This window comes from Prionailurus bengalensis, chromosome C1 (assembly GCF_016509475.1).
Source record: "Prionailurus bengalensis isolate Pbe53 chromosome C1, Fcat_Pben_1.1_paternal_pri, whole genome shotgun sequence".
NCBI lineage: Eukaryota > Metazoa > Chordata > Mammalia > Carnivora > Felidae > Prionailurus > Prionailurus bengalensis.
Window position 1 is genome coordinate 217726382 of NC_057345.1, and position 15995 is coordinate 217742376.

General features: G+C 53.5%; 1 protein-coding gene across 5 annotated transcripts in view; it reads left to right on the forward strand.

The window, feature by feature from the left end:
• Nucleotides 1–6913: 6913 nt before the first annotated feature.
• The window catches only part of AGAP1 (ArfGAP with GTPase domain, ankyrin repeat and PH domain 1), a 552763-nt gene continuing 543681 nt past the window's right edge, over nt 6914–15995 (forward strand). For 4 of the 5 annotated variants that reach the window (XM_043578237.1, XM_043578238.1, XM_043578239.1 and 1 more), the window contains exon 1: nt 6914–7133. In XM_043578237.1, coding sequence (XP_043434172.1) covers nt 6971–7133 — 163 coding nt within the window. In that variant the 5' untranslated portion in view covers nt 6914–6970. The remainder of the gene's footprint in view (nt 7134–15995) is intronic. The other variant, XM_043578240.1, reaches the window with a different exon arrangement.

Consider the following 15995-nt stretch of genomic DNA (forward strand, 5'->3'; position numbering starts at 1 on the left):
AACAGAGAATACTGCTCTGGATGAGGATGAGGCATGGCCCTCAGATAAGGGCCGCCTGGAGCTGAGAAGCAGAACTGGTGGGGAAAATGGGCTCTCTCTCAAGGCGTCCCTGGTTCGGGGTAAAGGCTCAATGAATGATGACTCAAGAACGAAAACGTCTTACACACGTCCTCTCCCATACGCGCCACGATTCTCAGACATTTTCACAGGGTTCAAGGATTGTCTATCAGTATCTATTACTATGGCACAAACTACTCCAAACTGTAGCGGCTTGAAACGGAAAGAATCATTTATTATGTCTCCGAGTTTCTGTGAGTCAGGGATTCAGACGAGGCACAGAGGGACGACAGGTTTCTCCCCCTCTCGCAGCTGGGGCCTCAGCAGGAGAGCTGGAGTCATCTGAACGATGTCTTATCCACATGTGGCATCTTCATGTGGCTCAGATTCTTCACAACGTGGTGGCCAAGGGCAAGCGGAAGGGGCCGGAAGCGCGGGGAAGAGGAGGAAAAGACGAGCAGAAGTGGCCCTGCTGTACATGAGCCCCTCTCAGACATCCTGCATCACTGTCCTTGCTGCATTCGATGGTTGGGAGGTCACGCATAGAGAAAAGGTGCACAACGTCCCTCCATGATTCCCTCAGGGAAGTAGAGTCAAACAGATCCGGACTCAGTCACCTATAATAGCTATGTGAACTTGGGAAAGCTGTGTTTAAATTTTTTTCAATGTTTTACGTTTTGAGGGCCAGGAGGGGCAGTGAGAGAGGGAGACAGAGGATCCGAAGCAGGCTCCGTGCTGACAGCACAGAGCCCGACGTGGGGCTCGAACCCACAAACCGTGAGATCGTGACCTGAGCTGAAGTCAGATGTCTAACTGACTGAGCCACCCAGGGGCCCCGAAAGCTGTGTTTTAGGTATTATTATCATCTATCTTTTACAGCTAGGAAAACTGAGGCTCACGGAAACGCTTACTCCCTTGCAAAGCACCTGACACATAAATCATTTCATGCTCATGACCACCTGTGACATGTCACTGCTTTCCTCCCTGGGCCAAATGACTGACCGATGAACACAATGTCAACAGAATCACGGGGTTGCATGGCCAAGGATGGCACGATAGACCAGGCTAGGAGCCGACTCTGTGCTGCCTCCCAGTAGCGGGATTATTCATCCACACCTGCCCAGTCACTTCGCAGGGCCATCCCACTGGGAGTGGGCCATGCTTCCTTCCCCTTACTCTGGGCTCAGCTTTGTGACTTGCTTACGGATGTTTGAAATACGCTTGCCCGTTGGGGCTTGTTCTCTTGAACTTCCGCTGTTACTAACAGATGTACCTGCCTGGTCTAGCCTATGGTGCCAGGGGGAGAATGAGAGCTACGTGGGGTAGAAGCAAATGGCCCTGCACAGCGCAGCCAAGATCAGCCGAGTGCCCAAACTACAAACGCTATGGGTGTGTTCTGATCTCCATCCCAGAGTCATTTCCCCAGAGGCAAAAATCTGTCCTGGGGGAAATGCAAGATGAGGAAATGTGATGTGGGCACTTTCTGAATTCCCCCTCCTCCTGGTCCCTGCTCTTCTCTCCTACCTCTATACGACTCTTCCCCACCTTCCCCAGGAGCCCAAAGCCTTTATGGGACACTGATTCTCCAAAGCTCCCCACTGCCCTCTGCAGATGACCCCATGAGATGAGTTGACCTCTGTCATATTACAGCCCACACACATGCCAAATCAAAATCTCGCAGCCCTTCAACCATATGTACAAAATAATCCGACGAAATCAAATCAAGCTTGGGCAAATGGGTCAAGCACACAAAAAATCCAAAGACGCATAATACATCATGAATTTTCTAAAACACTTCTTAGAGATGATTTAGGTGGAATAGCTGGGTGTAAGGGCAGCTCTGTGGGTTGGGGGATGGGGAGCATTTTGATGTTTAAGGTTATGGCTGTAAAATTATTCCTATGGACCACCCAATCTGCACTGCTGTGCTGTGAGAGAACGTGTAGGTCTATGGCCGGTCACCCGCAGAATTGCCCTGAATTCCCACTTTTCATTGGACATTACCAGAATTATTCACCCAACTCTAACTCAGCCACGGGATGTGTTTGTGTGTGAACTCAGTGTTCATGTGTGTGTGTGTGGAGGGTCTTCATGGATGCCTCCATCCACAGCTGTCCTCACTTACTCTCTGGTCATGATCTTGGACTTGGATTCACATGCTGAACCCTGAAAGCAGTGCCTCTTCTACGGATAGTCTCCTGGAATGTGAGCTCATGAAAGGCAGGTATCATCTTTTTCATCTTTGTGTTCCTAGAACGTGGCACCCTGCCCAGGATTAGTAGGTAAATGAACAAAGATTGGCTGAATGAGGAAATGAGAGAATGAATGAATGAATGAATGAATGGGATGGTTATTAGCGTTTTCCTGGATTCTTCTGGTCACAGGAGAAATTCATTACGGTGAGGGCCAGCTTGGTCTCATAGTGAGGTTTTCACTCATAAATAGAAGTCCTAGGAAGGACTATCATATCAAAAATGGCCAGAATTCTTGGCTGTATTTGCATACGATGAAGCTAAAGTAACCTTCTGGTGAATGCCACTGGGTCTCGTGTTGCTGGGGAAACGGACTTTCATTTCAATTTGGCTAACATTTGTTGAATACCTGCTATGTGCGTGGCAAGAGGAGAGTCTTACTTTTTGAGAGATGTTTGCTCTTTCATTAATTTATTGACTATTTATTGCTCCTGCAATGACCAAGCAACTGTGCAGATGAGAGATGGTCCTGTCTTCATGGAAGTTACAATTTAATGGGGAAGCCCTTCGTTTGACAAGCATTTACTGGGCATCTACTATGTAGGGCACTTCTTACAGGTGCTGAGGATCAAATAGGGAACAAAACACAAAAATCCTGGCCTTTGTGGAGCTTATATTTTAGAGGCAGACACAGACTCTACCTAAGATAAATAAGTAAAGTACGTATTGTCTCAGACAGGGAAGTGCTAAGAAAAACATAAAACAAGTATATTAGTTTCCTATCTGCTGCTGAAACAAATGAGCACAAACTTAATGGTGTAAATACAAATTTACTACCTTATAGTTCTGGAAGTTACATGCCACAAGTGTGTCAACAAGGCTGTGTTCCTTCTGGATCCTCTAGAAAAAGATCCGTTGTGCTGGCTTTCCGGCTTCTAGAAGCTGCGTACGTTCCTTGGCTCATGGCTCCTTCCTCCATCTCCAAAGCCAGCACTATGTAGCATCTTCCAACCTCTCTCTCTCTCTCTTTCTCTCTGACCCCCACATCTGGACTCCCATCTCCTTCTCTGACACTGACCCTCTTGCTTCCTTTTTATGCGGACCCTTGTGATTACACTGGACCCACACACACGGTCCAGGAAAATGTCCCCATCTGAGCATCCTTAAGTTGATCACATCTGCAAAGCCCTTTGCCATGAAAGGTAACATATTTACAGGTTTCAGGGATTAGGATGTGGGCATCTTCTTCCTGCCACAGTGAGGAAGTGAGACATGAAGTATTGGTGAAGAGGGACACCATTTTAGACAGGGTGTCTGGCCAAGCCTTCCTGAGAAGGTGCATTTGGAACAAATACGTGAAGTAAGTGGAGGAACCACATGGTTGCTGAGGAAGCATATTCCCGACAGAGGAAACACCGAGTGCAACACCTGAGGCGGGGATGTGCCTGGTGTGCTTAAGGAAAGCAAGGAGGTCCACAGTGTGGCTAAAGAGGACAGACCATCCTTCATTGGTCTCTCATCCTTCTGCCCATCTGCGGGCAGAGACACGGACTGTCTTTGCTCTGAAACACCTCTTCAAGATCCTTTGCAGGGCAAACAGCCTTGGCAGATGGAGATAGTGTTTCCTGTTCACAGTTAAGGGCAGACACGCTTACTTTCCATATAAAAGGTTCTCTAAGCTCAGAGTTGCCTCTAGGGCAGCCCACTCAGTGTGCCTCTGGACCTCGTGGCCCTATGGGAAGGGGGCTCAGTGAAATGGCGCATGAAAGTGCTGATGATCTAGCTGCTGCTATTGCTGGGAATGATAAAGTCCTTTGTTTCTGACCCAGGAGTCTCTTGTCTTCTGCAGGCATCCATGACATTGCAGCACGCTAACTTGTTAGCTTACCAGTAGGGGAAATGCTCAGACCCCGCATAGCTTTTGACAGGCACTGGTGCCTATACGGCTTCGGAGGCAAGAGTGAGAGCTAGATTTCACTCTGAGTGGGATGGGAGTCATGGGAGGGTTTTGAGCAGGGGTGTCACATGACCTAACTTAGGTTTTAAAAGGTTCATCAGAGAATAGACTGTTATTGAGAATAGACTGTAAGGGCACAAGGTAAGAAGCAGGGAGATGGATGGTTAGATCAATCACCTAGCGATAACCCAGAGGCGAGATGATGAGGACACAGCAGTGGTGACAGGGTGTGGTGAGGAGCAGTGGGATTCTGGATCTTTTGGAGTATAGCTGACACCACCTGGGCCACGAGGAGAGGCATCCAGGATGGCACCAAGTTGTTACCCTGAGCAAAAGGAAGAGAGAAGTTGCCCATAAGTGGGATGGGGACGATTTCAGGAGGAGCAGGGGGAAGGGATAGCAAGAGTTCAGCCTGAGATGTTGGATTTAAACTGCCAGCGGGCGTCCCAGAGATGTAGAGGCAGTTGCATACGCATTTGTTATTCAGGGTGAGGTCTGGGCTGGAGAGATGAATCTGAGGTTCATGAACCTGTACTGTGTGTGATGTTCAAAGCCAAATGACAGAGATCACTGCGTACAGAAAAGAGAAGAGGCCCGGGGACAAGCCCCACCTCCCTCCATATTTCAGAGGTTAGGGAAGCAAGCAGGAATCACAAAAGGGGCTGAGAAGCCAGGGAAGTAGTAGGAAAGCCTGATGAGCACGTTATCTCAGCAGCCAGGAGAAGGGGTTTCCAGGAGAGGGAGTGACCAACGCCTGCTGATAGGTTAAGTAAAGTGAGGCCACATGACGGCATCCCGGTTATTAGTTAGTTACAATAAGTGTAAAGCCAGAGGCATATCACAGATGGAGCAGTGAACTCTAAGTATGTCAGGAACCCTGACGGGACTTGGGGACCGGGAGGAGGGCAGGAGCAAAGGCTCAGAATGCGAAGATGATGGGCACATTTGCCTGGGGGGGAGGGGGCTTGCGAGCCTAGCGAGGTTGGATATCAGGGAGGAGGGCAGGAGCAAAGGCTCAGAATGCCAAAGATGATGGGCACATTTGCCTGGGGGGGGGGGGGCTTGTGAGCCCAGCGAGGTTGGATATCAGGGTGCAATATGCAGGGTGCAGGCGAATCCGGGGAAGGCTCAGCCGGCTTTGCTCAGGGATGGCTGGGCGGCGTTGTTCGGTTTCCAAAGGACCACTGGGGTGGGTGGGGCGCAGGGACTTGCCTAGGGCGCACAAACCCGGCCCCGTGGGGCCACCGATTGGCCCTGGTGTTCCGCACGTCTGCAACGACCCCATTTGCTTGCGGGGAGAGCCCTCTGCGCGCCCAGGCCGCTGCTGCAGTGCGGTCCGGCTCCGCGGGGTCCCGGGGCTGGGCTTACGCGGGGGTTGCGGTGGGGGTTCACAGGGGACTGGGGACCCACTCGGAGCCGGCGGAGTACGATCCGTAGAATCCATACCTCTCAGCCCTTTTGTCTAAGGGGAAAGGATGCCTAGGAAGCCTCCGTGGTACATCATCCCCCCTCGCACCCACGTTTAAACTTCAGTTCACCCGTGGAGTGTGAACTCCACGCCCCCCCGGGTAAGGCGGCTTCTCGCCTTCGCGAAGAAATTTCCCTCATTAAGGGGAAGCACTCAGGTCACTTTCTGAAGAGGCAAAAAGTTAAAAAATGCGGGTGGGGGGGCAAGCCAACCCGGCCCGGCCGTGGGACACCGGCGGGTCGCAGCGCCTTCCGGAGCCAGCCGCTGGGAAAGGAAAACGCGTGGGTGCGGAGGCGGGGGCGGATTCGCGCCCCGCCTTCCGGTCCCGAGGGCACCAGGGCAGCGCAGGGGCCCGCGGGGAGGGCCGTGCGCCCCGCGGGACCTCCCCGCGCCCCCCCCCGCCCGCCCCCGGCCCCGGCCGCGCGCCCCCTGCCTACCCGCGGTCCCGGCCAGGAGGGACGCGGCGCGGCGCGGCGCGGCGCGGACTACAAGTCCCAGGAAGCCCAGAGGCGGGCGCGGGGCGGAGCCTGGCGCAATTCCCCGGGATCCGGCGCGCTGGGAAGCGCCGCGGAGGACGCAGCGGCGGCGGCCGGAGGGCGGCGAGCGCGCGGGCGGGCGGGGCGCGCGGGCGGAGGCGGGGCCGACGTGGGCCGGAGCCCTGCGTGCCAGGGAGGGGGCCGGCCGGGCAGGCGGCGGGCGGCGCTCGGAGCGGGCTCCGCGGCTTGCGCGGCGCCTGCGGCTCGGTCCCGGCTCGGCGGGCGGCGCACGGCGGGCACGGCGCGGGGGGCCCCGGCGCGGCGGGCGGCGCAGCACGCAGCGCGCGGACCCACGCCGCGGCCGGGCGCCCGGAGCGGCGCGGCCACTGTCCGGGGAGGGGGGCGGCCCTCGGCCCCGGCGCTCGGAGCGCGGCGGCTGCCTGGCTTTAATGGCTGCTCGGCGGGGCAGCGCCTAGGGGTGGAAGGCGGCTGCGGCGCAGGAAGGCGCCCGAGCGAGCCTCCTCCGGGGCCGGCCGCGCCCGCCGCGGCGCGCTCCATGGGGGCCCGCTGACCCGGGGCGCCGGGGCCCCGCTCGCTCGCCGGCCGCGCGTCCCGGCCATGAACTGAGTCCGCGGGCCGGCCCCGCGCCTGCTCCGCCCGGTCCTTTCTTCTCGCGCCTCCTCCGCCCGCCGCCGGCGGGCCCGGCTCCCCGGGGGCTGCGGCGCCCCGGGCTCGGCGGCCCGCGGGCCCCGGGGCGCGGGGCGGCGGCGGCGGCGGCGGCGGCGGGGGGGCGCGCGGCTCCGGGCGCGGCGCCTGCACCATGAACTACCAGCAGCAGCTGGCCAACTCGGCTGCCATCCGGGCCGAGATCCAGCGCTTCGAGTCGGTCCACCCCAACATCTACTCCATCTACGAGCTGCTGGAGCGCGTGGAGGAGCCGGTGCTGCAGAACCAGATCCGGGAGCACGTCATCGCCATCGAAGGTGAGGGCCGGGCCGCCGCGGGGCTTCTGGAAAGCGCGGGGGAGCGGGCGCCCCCGGCGCGGCGGGGTGCGCGCGCGCGCGTGTGTGCGTGCGTGTGTACACACGCGCCGGGCCGTGGCACGCGGCTGCCCCTGCTTCCTGTCCTGCAAGGCCGGGCGACGGCCGGGGGGGAGGCCGAGGGCGCCGCCAGCTCGGCCGGGGAGGCTGGACCGGCGGCGTTCATTTGATAATGGGCAGCGGAGTCTCTCTCTCCTGTGTGAAAGTGGCTCGGTGCTGCCGCGTCCTGGGCCGCCCTAGTGACCCGACCGATGCCGGGGCGGGGGGTGGGGGTGGGGGAAGGCAGCCGGAGGGGTTGGTGCCACCGGACCCGTGGCAGGTTACCAGGCCAGGGCTGAGCGTCTTTGCCAGACGCTGGAGACGTTTTGAGAAGTGCTGCTGGGCTGGGGGTTCTGGCCCGCGTGTTTAGTTGGGGCCAGGCCGCCCCCTTCCTGTCTTTGCCCCACTCAGGGGCCCTGTGCAGGCCGCCAAATGGAGCCCTTGCAGACAGCCAGCCCGGGTGGCAGGCTGTGTCACATCCAGGAGCGTGTCCACCTGCCTCTGTGCAAAGGCTGGTCTCCATAGAGTGTTTTCTCCCAAAAGTCTTGGGTCGTATTAGAAGAGGAGCCCTACCAGAAGCACAGGGGTGGTCCCTCAGTCTCTGGGTTTCACTTTTATATGTCCGGAAGGCCCTTTACTCTTCCCGCTGGTCGAGGGTGCTGGCTACAGGAGAGGTGCGGAGCTCTGCCTCTCCTGGGCCTGTGTTCTCTTGGGATTAGGGATGGCTTTTATTTCTCCGATACTAGGCTTCAGGATTGTCTCCTTGCCCTGTCCGTTTTGGTCCGGCCGAGATCCACCTGGGGGACGAGGTGGGCAGTCAGTGTGGAGTTCTACCCCAGCCATGCTCAGTCAGCATGTTTTCCCCCTCGGTTGGCCAGAGATGGTACAAGGCCTGCAGGGTGGGCAGCGGTACCGACTGTTGTAACCAAAGGCCACTGGGGCCGCTGTTGAGGAACACTGAGAATGTTCCAAGGCCTGGCAGCAGATTGTCCAAAAGCCTGGCTGTAGGCAGTCACCCAGCTCCCCTCCATCTGTGAGGGCATCGACCACAGGAAGGCTTTGCTTTGGCATCGTGCATTCTGTGCAACTGGCCCCAGAGTGTCTTGCTTTGACGCTTGGCCAGTTAGATGGGGAGGGTGGATGTGGTGCTGACCTTCTTGGCATTTGGCAGCCCCACGGACTCGAACAGTGCCCCGGCCGGGCTGCTGATTGGTCAGCTATGTCCGTAGGGGACTCCGTAATTCACTGGGAGGACCTGAGCAGTGCTCCAGCCTTGTGTGGGACCTGGCTGTCAGACCACACGGCCGCCTTGTTGGTGATGTAAGTAAGATGTTTCCAGATTCCTCGAGAGGTAGACTCTCCACGTGCCTGCGACAGGATTTGTGGGGGGCCGTGGGACCAGTGTGCACCTGCTGGTGGCCTGGGTGATACTGCATGAAGGTTCCTCTAGAGCCGGAGCCCTGGCTCTGTGGTGGTCAAAGTGAGAGAGGCACTCACTGGGCCTGTTTCCCTGGTTTCTCTGCAGCTCTCTGGCTGCATCCACAGAAGTCTGATGAAACATGATGAAAGCTCGAGACAAGGATTGAATGCACCTGACCGAGAGCACCTAGTGGCTGTGCAGAGACCTCTAGCTGAGTGATTCATGACGCCTCATTTTCATTTCTCATTCTTGAAGCCAAGCTCTGGGGTCTCAAGCACTCCCAGCAAAGCATCCTGACTTTCTAGCAAGAGGATGTGGTTACATTTTTCTTTTCGCTTCTTTCTCTCTTAAAAAAAAAATCACGTGGTTCCTAGATGGTGGTTTTTGGTAGCTTGCCTTGGTACCTTTACCATGTGACAAGTTAAGCCCCTTCTTGGCTGGAATCTTTGTCATTTCTAATAAGGTTCAGAATCAGTGAACGAATCCTAGTTGGGGCTTTGATGTTGCTGTTATTTTTCTGTTAGAAAAAGGAATGTCTGTTTTGCATTTGGCTGTGAACGGAGCTTAGGAGCCATTCAAATGCTCTTCTGTTCTTTGCCTTGTTATCAGCAATGATACCACCTTTCATTTGTATAGAACTTTAGCAGAAATACTCTTGCATTTGTAATCTCATTGTGCGGCCCCGCAGCAACCCCGTGAGAATGTGGGGCAGCTTCATTATCTTCGTGTGGTAAAGGATGGCCGTTCAAGGAGGGATAATTTGACTGAGGTCATTCAGTCTGGTCTGAACCAAAGGATCATTTGAATGGAGAGCCTTGGTCTGTAGCCTCCCAAAGCACCTTCCACTGCCCCTTCTCACGGAAGGCCAGTCCGTTTGCGATAATGACACGGTCTCCTGCTCTGTGCCAGTTTTAAGGTACGGTTGTGATTTATGTCTGTGCTCTTAGTGTTTTGGAAGTGGAGAGGATTGCTCAATTCTGGCAGGGCGACATTTTTTTGCTATGCAAAGAACACTGTGCAGAAACACTTTTGTGTAGTTGTGCAGGGCTTGGGTTACTCGCTCTTACTGAAACCAAGAGCACTGCCACGGGGCCCAGAGACAACAGCTGTTTGCAGGAGCCCCGTGCTGTAAGGGAGCAGGTGCCTGGAGCGGCGGAGTTAACTCAGAGCATACAGGGATCTGCCCTGCCTGAGAGCCTTGCGGGTTAGGGTGATACAGTGGCAAAGTACATGTCTTTCTGAATTTTAAAATAGAGCCACTTCCCATCAGGAAAGTATGTGTACATCATAGCAGATGGTTTAAAAATCGTTTGTCCCGCCAAACGGAAAACAGTCTGCATCTCAGGGACCATCCAGCTAGGCCTGTGTGTACGTACACAACATTGGATTCATAGTTTCAGAGCTTCTTGGTGAACGTATTGGGAGCGCTTTCCACTGTTACGAGAAACTTTGGAGAGACAGTTTCTCGGAGTGATAATCCAGCACTTGGCTGTGCCATCATTTATTTAAAACTTTCCTGCTTTTTTTTTCTTTTCTTTTTGGCGTTTTCAGGAATTTTTGCTGTTGGCGTGAGGACTGGCCTTGTCAAAGGGAATGATGTGTAGCTAACGTCCATTCAAAGCTCATTTCAAAGTGATCGTAAGTGGGTCTGGATTGGAAAAGTGTCTCAGTGATGGGCTGAATTGCACGATCTCATTTGAAAGAGCTCACCAAGATTCCCCAATAAGAATGTGTCTGTGACCCTGTTTGTGGGCATGGGAAATGTGATTCTGTTTTTGTTTTAAAATATTACCTTGTCCAAAAAAAAAAGTATTTTTTTTCCAATTTTCACTTCAGACTCAGATTTATTTTTTCTCCCAGATCTCTGGCTTTTAGGGAAGCACGGCTGTTTTTCACATTTACCCGATCAGATCTGCGGGGTTCCCCACAGGGGTGTGGCGTGCTCTGAAATGCAGCTTGTAGCCTGGGTGTTCTCCACACCCGGAAATGAGTCCGGAACTGCGCCTTCCAGGGTGGACAACCTGTTGGGTTCCCCCCTCGGGTTCTCCTTTAGAAAGTGTGTTGGGTTGACAGGGCCGAGGTAAATGAGCCAGCTGCCTTCCTTGTTAAATAAAACTTGTTCTTCTCTTAGGGATAATGCATCTTTCAGCATCGCACGTTGTGATTCGGCCTGCCAGCAGCCGAGCCGTGGTGGGGAATGACAACACACAGGCTCATTGAGCTGGGCCGGCGGTTGGGCCCCCCACCACCCTTACCAGGTGGCAGATTAGGGGGAACCAGGCTCCCCACTGGCCCTGGCGCTGGTTTGCGTGGCTTCCTCTTGAAGGCTTCAGAGAGGCACAGTGGCCCGGTCCTTACCCGCAGAGCTCTGCTCTGGTGAGGGCGCTTTGACAGAAGGCTTCAAGGCCCGAGCCCCAGCAAGGGGGGGACCTGAGAAGTTGGGGCGAGGGACCACTTAATCCCATGGCCCAGCGGCATTGCCGAGCATCTGTGCACAGCAGAGTGCAACGTGCTTCCCCCATATCATCTCCCATCATGCTGTTGGTGATCTGATGATGCCACCCCCGAGGGTGGGAAACTTGCCCCAGAGAGTTGACCTGGGTTGGTGTGACTTCCGCTGGCTCCGTAGCGCCTTGTGAGTTGGAGATAGAGGTCCTGGTTCTTGATGGTTTCTGTGGGCTGTATGTGCAAACCGTTCCATGTCCGTGTTCCCTTCGCCCAAGACGAGAAGGGTTTGAGATGCTGCACGTGGCTGCAAGTATTACGTTCTCTGCAGCCTTGCTTACCACGGTAGAACTCGTAAGAGTTGCTTTCCATACGGAAGATTATTTAATCTGGTTGTTGCATACGTACGTGTCTGGGGAACAAATACTTCTTCCTGCCTTGGATGAGTGTAATTTTTCTCTGCCAGTTTGGACTGTATTCGAAATGTTTCAAGTTTAATCAAAGGGTGCAGGTATGGGGCCTTTTAGTTATTGATACAAATGTTGCGGTTTCTTCCTTAAAAACAGTTCTCCCTCCATGGGCTGGCGGTTCTGGCTTCCAGGTTAAGTTTCATACCTTACCAGCATCTAAGTCCTCCCCAATCCAGGCATCCCTCCCAACCTGGCTCAGGGCAGTGTCTCCCCTACCTCTCCCAGGCAGAACTCAGGCCCCCTGCTTCGTGTCCCCGGCTTCCTTTGGCTCAGCTCCAGCCCGAAGGACTGGGAGCTTTTCGAGGGCAGAAATAAGGTCCTGTTCATTTTTTTTTTTTTTTTTTTTTTTTTTTTTAAATCTCCTCAGTGATTCAGGATGCCCAGGGGTTGCTTGCCAGAGGGGCTAACATTTTCTCTGGAGTTTGGGTCTTTTTGCCCATCATTGGTTGTATGAATGGCACTTACCCTCTGGCAGAAGTGGAAGGTGTTTTGAAACCTGCTGCAGGAGTACAGACGTTAGGGCCGGGCACCTTTTGGATCCGACGGGGTTTGGCTTGGGTGGAAATGAGTCCAGCTACATGTGGTGTCTGGGGCGGAAGTGAGCTCTCCTTAGTGTGCAGAGGGAAAGGGAAGGATCTGCTTGCTGAATCCTAACACCTTTTTCAGCCAGGCTCTCCAGAAAACGTTGGTGTTTCTTTACGTTGGGTGTAAGCGAAGGTCAGACGTAGGCAGCTGACATAACGTGGCGTCTTCATTATAACACGGAGAGCCGCCTGGTTCTCCAAGCCGAACGTGTGAATTACATGGAGGGCTTGGGAAAGCAGATTGCTGGCCCCCAGCCCCTGAGTTTCTAATTCTCTAGGTCTGGAGTGGGGCCCAAGAATGTGTTTTTCGAACGAGTTTCCAGAGGCTGCCCGTGCTGCTGGTGCAGGACCGCACTTTGAGAAGTGTCACTGTGGATGGAAAAGCTCCAGCAGAAGGGGCATGTTCTTTGGGCCCTGCTCTCCAAGGCTCCTCTTGTGCAGGTTACAGGTGAGGGGAGGGCCAGCTGCCAGGGGGTTGCTTAGGGCCACAGAACTTAAACCTAGTGGAGGAGGGATTTAAAGCCGGTTCCGAATGAATTGACATCGATGTCCACACTACCTCTTTGATGAGGAGTGAGTGCCCTGTGAAGGGAGTGGTCGGATGGGTGGGATGGACATCATCAAGGGGATCCTGCAGGGAGTTAGGACCACTGATGTCCCATGTCCTTTAAGTCCTAGTCTGCTGTTCTGTGGACCTTCCTTCCTGTCTTCTCGGAGATTGTTGATATTTAGCGTGCGTGCCCTCCGGTGTGTGATGTATTTAGATGGGGTTCCTCAGTATTCCCTTGTTCTGATAATTTGGCAGATGATGCGTTTTGGTATCGCTGGTTTGGAGCTACAAGAACATTTCAGGGAAAGAGGAGAGCTGTGTGTTATTAGCAGCTTGGGGGGGGGGGGGCTGTCAGGGAGCCTGAAGGAAGTGACTCAGAAGCAAGAAGCAGCCACAGCGGCTGCAGGAACCTTTGCAACAGAACGTGTGGCCCTGTTACGACCACTGTGTTTTTTTTGTCCAAAGCAGGCTCTTTATTTTCTTAAGACTAAAATCCCTTAGTTTGCATCCTTTTTTCCTGTGTCCCCCGCAGGTGTTTATAGTTTGTGAGTCTCGCTCTGGCTTGTTTTAACTACTGATTTGATCTTGTCTCGTGTTTCTCAACGTTCACACAAACCCGCGTCCCCCAGCCCCCCTTCTCCCGACACCACAGATCCTTTGAATCCTTTGCTTTAAGTGATTGAGTTTGGCAAAGCGGATCAGGCTTAGTTATTTTTAAAATCCAGGGTTCGGGGGTTCTGATCTGGTGCTTAGCTGCATAATTCCTTCCCTTTGTTAAGTACCTTTCTCTGAGACGCAAAATGCACTGTGCAGATATTAATCTCCAATCTCTGCAGCATCTGTTATTTTTGTGCAGGGTATGGGGCAAGGCTCTGCATGTGCAGTGGCGCTGGACCCCCTTCTTCTGGGAGCTCCGTGCCCCTGAGGGGCTGACGGGGATTTTTGGTTCTTCTAACAGTGCGGGAAGCCTGCTTGCAGGGCTGTGTGTGGAGTGACTTACCCAAGATACAGCAATGACCCATCCAGAGACAGGGCAGTTTGGGCCCAGTCCCTCCACCTCCCTGGGCTCCTGCTCACAGCTGATCAAGGCCAGAAGGGGGTGTTTTGGTTGCCTCTGGGGCTTGTGCGGGAGGGAGAGCAAATACCACCCCCCCCCCCCCTGGGGAAGGTTTTGGGGTGCGGTGTGAGAGGGAAGGTTAAGTAGGTATGTTCAGTCGAGGAGAAGAAAAAAGGAGGTAAATGGCAGTCGAGTAGAGAGCAAATACCCCCCCCCCCCCCACCCCCCCCCCCCCCCCCCCCCCCCCCCCCCCCCCCCCCCCCCCCCCCCCCCCCCCCCCCCCCCCCCAACCCCCCCCCCCCCCCCCCCCCCCCCCCCGGCCAGAAGAGGTTATTAATGGACCCTTTGAATAACCAGCCCAAGAGCTTGTCTGTGTGCGAGGTCGGAACATTTTCCATGAAGAGCAGACTAAATATAGGCTCGAGGGTGGGGACCAGGGCCCAAGAGGGGGCTGTCATTGCTTAGATATTGTTTCTTCCACTGGTAATCAGAACTTGCCACCAGCCCGGAACAGGTGGCCACCCTAAGCTGTCTGGGAACAGATTGGTGTTTTTGTTTAACCAGGGGCTCATTTGCAAATTTCACACTTCTCCCGCTGTTTGATGGGGATTGTCTTTTTTTGGGCTGCAGTGTTGGAGTATTTGTACAGTGTTTCTACACAAGCAACTGTCTCCTCTTTAAAACTGCTCATGCCGTCTGGTTGTCATTAGCATCGTGGTTAGAAGCTGCTTTTTATTTTTCATTTTTTAAGGGTGGGAAACACTTTTCATGGTTCTGGGAGAAGAATTCCAAATAATTACCGGCCATGTTCACAAGCGATTTATGTTTGGTCTTAGAAATGTCAACATTCAGCAGGCTTTCGCAAATAGAACCATATTGATTTCCAGCTTAGGACACAGCCTCACCAAAGCTACCGTTACCTTATTCTCAGATAATAGTCTTCAAGGGAGAGTAGCATCTTTAGGAAGTAAGTTTAGTTGAAATTCAATGAGTTTCACTTGAAAAGGGACGTACCAACAGTATCGGGGAAAGGAAGAAGTTAGTTAGAAAGTTTTGTTTTGTTTTTTTAATCAGTGCCTTCAACCAAATAAGACCCAACTTAGTCTCCTAATGGGCTTTTTACTCCTGAAATACAAGCCCAGAAGCATGCTGTCTGTGTGAGGGTGGTCGGTGGTCCTCAGGAGATTTGGTAATGTAGGTAAGCTAACTACTTGCTAGCTTTTGTACTGAAAAATAAATTGATTTGGAGAGAGCCGATGGCGCTGAGGTTCAGCTGTTTGTGTTTCCAGTTGTCCTTTTCTGTGGGGGAGAGCTGGCGTATTTTCCAGGGAGGGCACTTCCGTAAGCCTGCCTGCCCACCCTTTGTTGTTGTTTTTAAGGATCTGGGGTGCTGCTGTGAGCCGTGATTCCGTCTCCTGTTCTAACAAGGCCCCTGGTAGCTCAGGCTGGTGAACCTGATTTCAGACAAACAAACAAGAGCATTGTTTTAATTTCGGCATCAACAGGCATGTCTGGGGCTCTGATTTCCCACGTGCTATTATTATTTCAAGTTTGGGATTGCCGGGATTGAGACCACTTCAAACTCCCTAATTTTTTTGAACTCTTTATTTTATTTTATTTTTTTACATAGCACGTAAATACAGAAAGACGCCCGAGTCATAAGGGAGGAAGTTTTTCACAAACTGACCATATGTGTGTAACCCGCATTCAGATCAAGAACCAGAAGGTGGTTGGCAAGGCAAGACCTATCTGTGTTGCGTGTAGTTAAAGGTCGCCTTTGTTTTTTTAGTCTGTTCTACCATCGATAGGCATTTGCGTAGTTTCCTTTCTGCTGGTACGACAGTGCCTCTGTGCACATTCTCGTGCCTGACTTTTGGTTCCTGTCAGGTGCCTGGGAGTGGAGAGCTGTGTCGTGTTACCTGTTCTCTCTGGTTGGACACAACCAATCATGAAACCACTCTATCTGGTGGGCAGCCCCTATCTGGAGAGACCTTTCATTGCTGTTCAGAGTTCATTACATGACACTCAGGTGGCTTAGGTGCTGCATTCGTCCTTTGATTTTTGTTCTTTCCATTGTTTGTTCATAAACAAATATTTAAGTGGCTAATAAATTTCCGGCACTGTCTTAGACTTCCGGATTTTCTACGAACTGTTAAATCCTTGTGAGTTGAATAATTACAGCTCTGTAAATACGGAGCTGCCTGAGTGAAATCCTTCACCAGGAAGTACTTTTCTTTAAA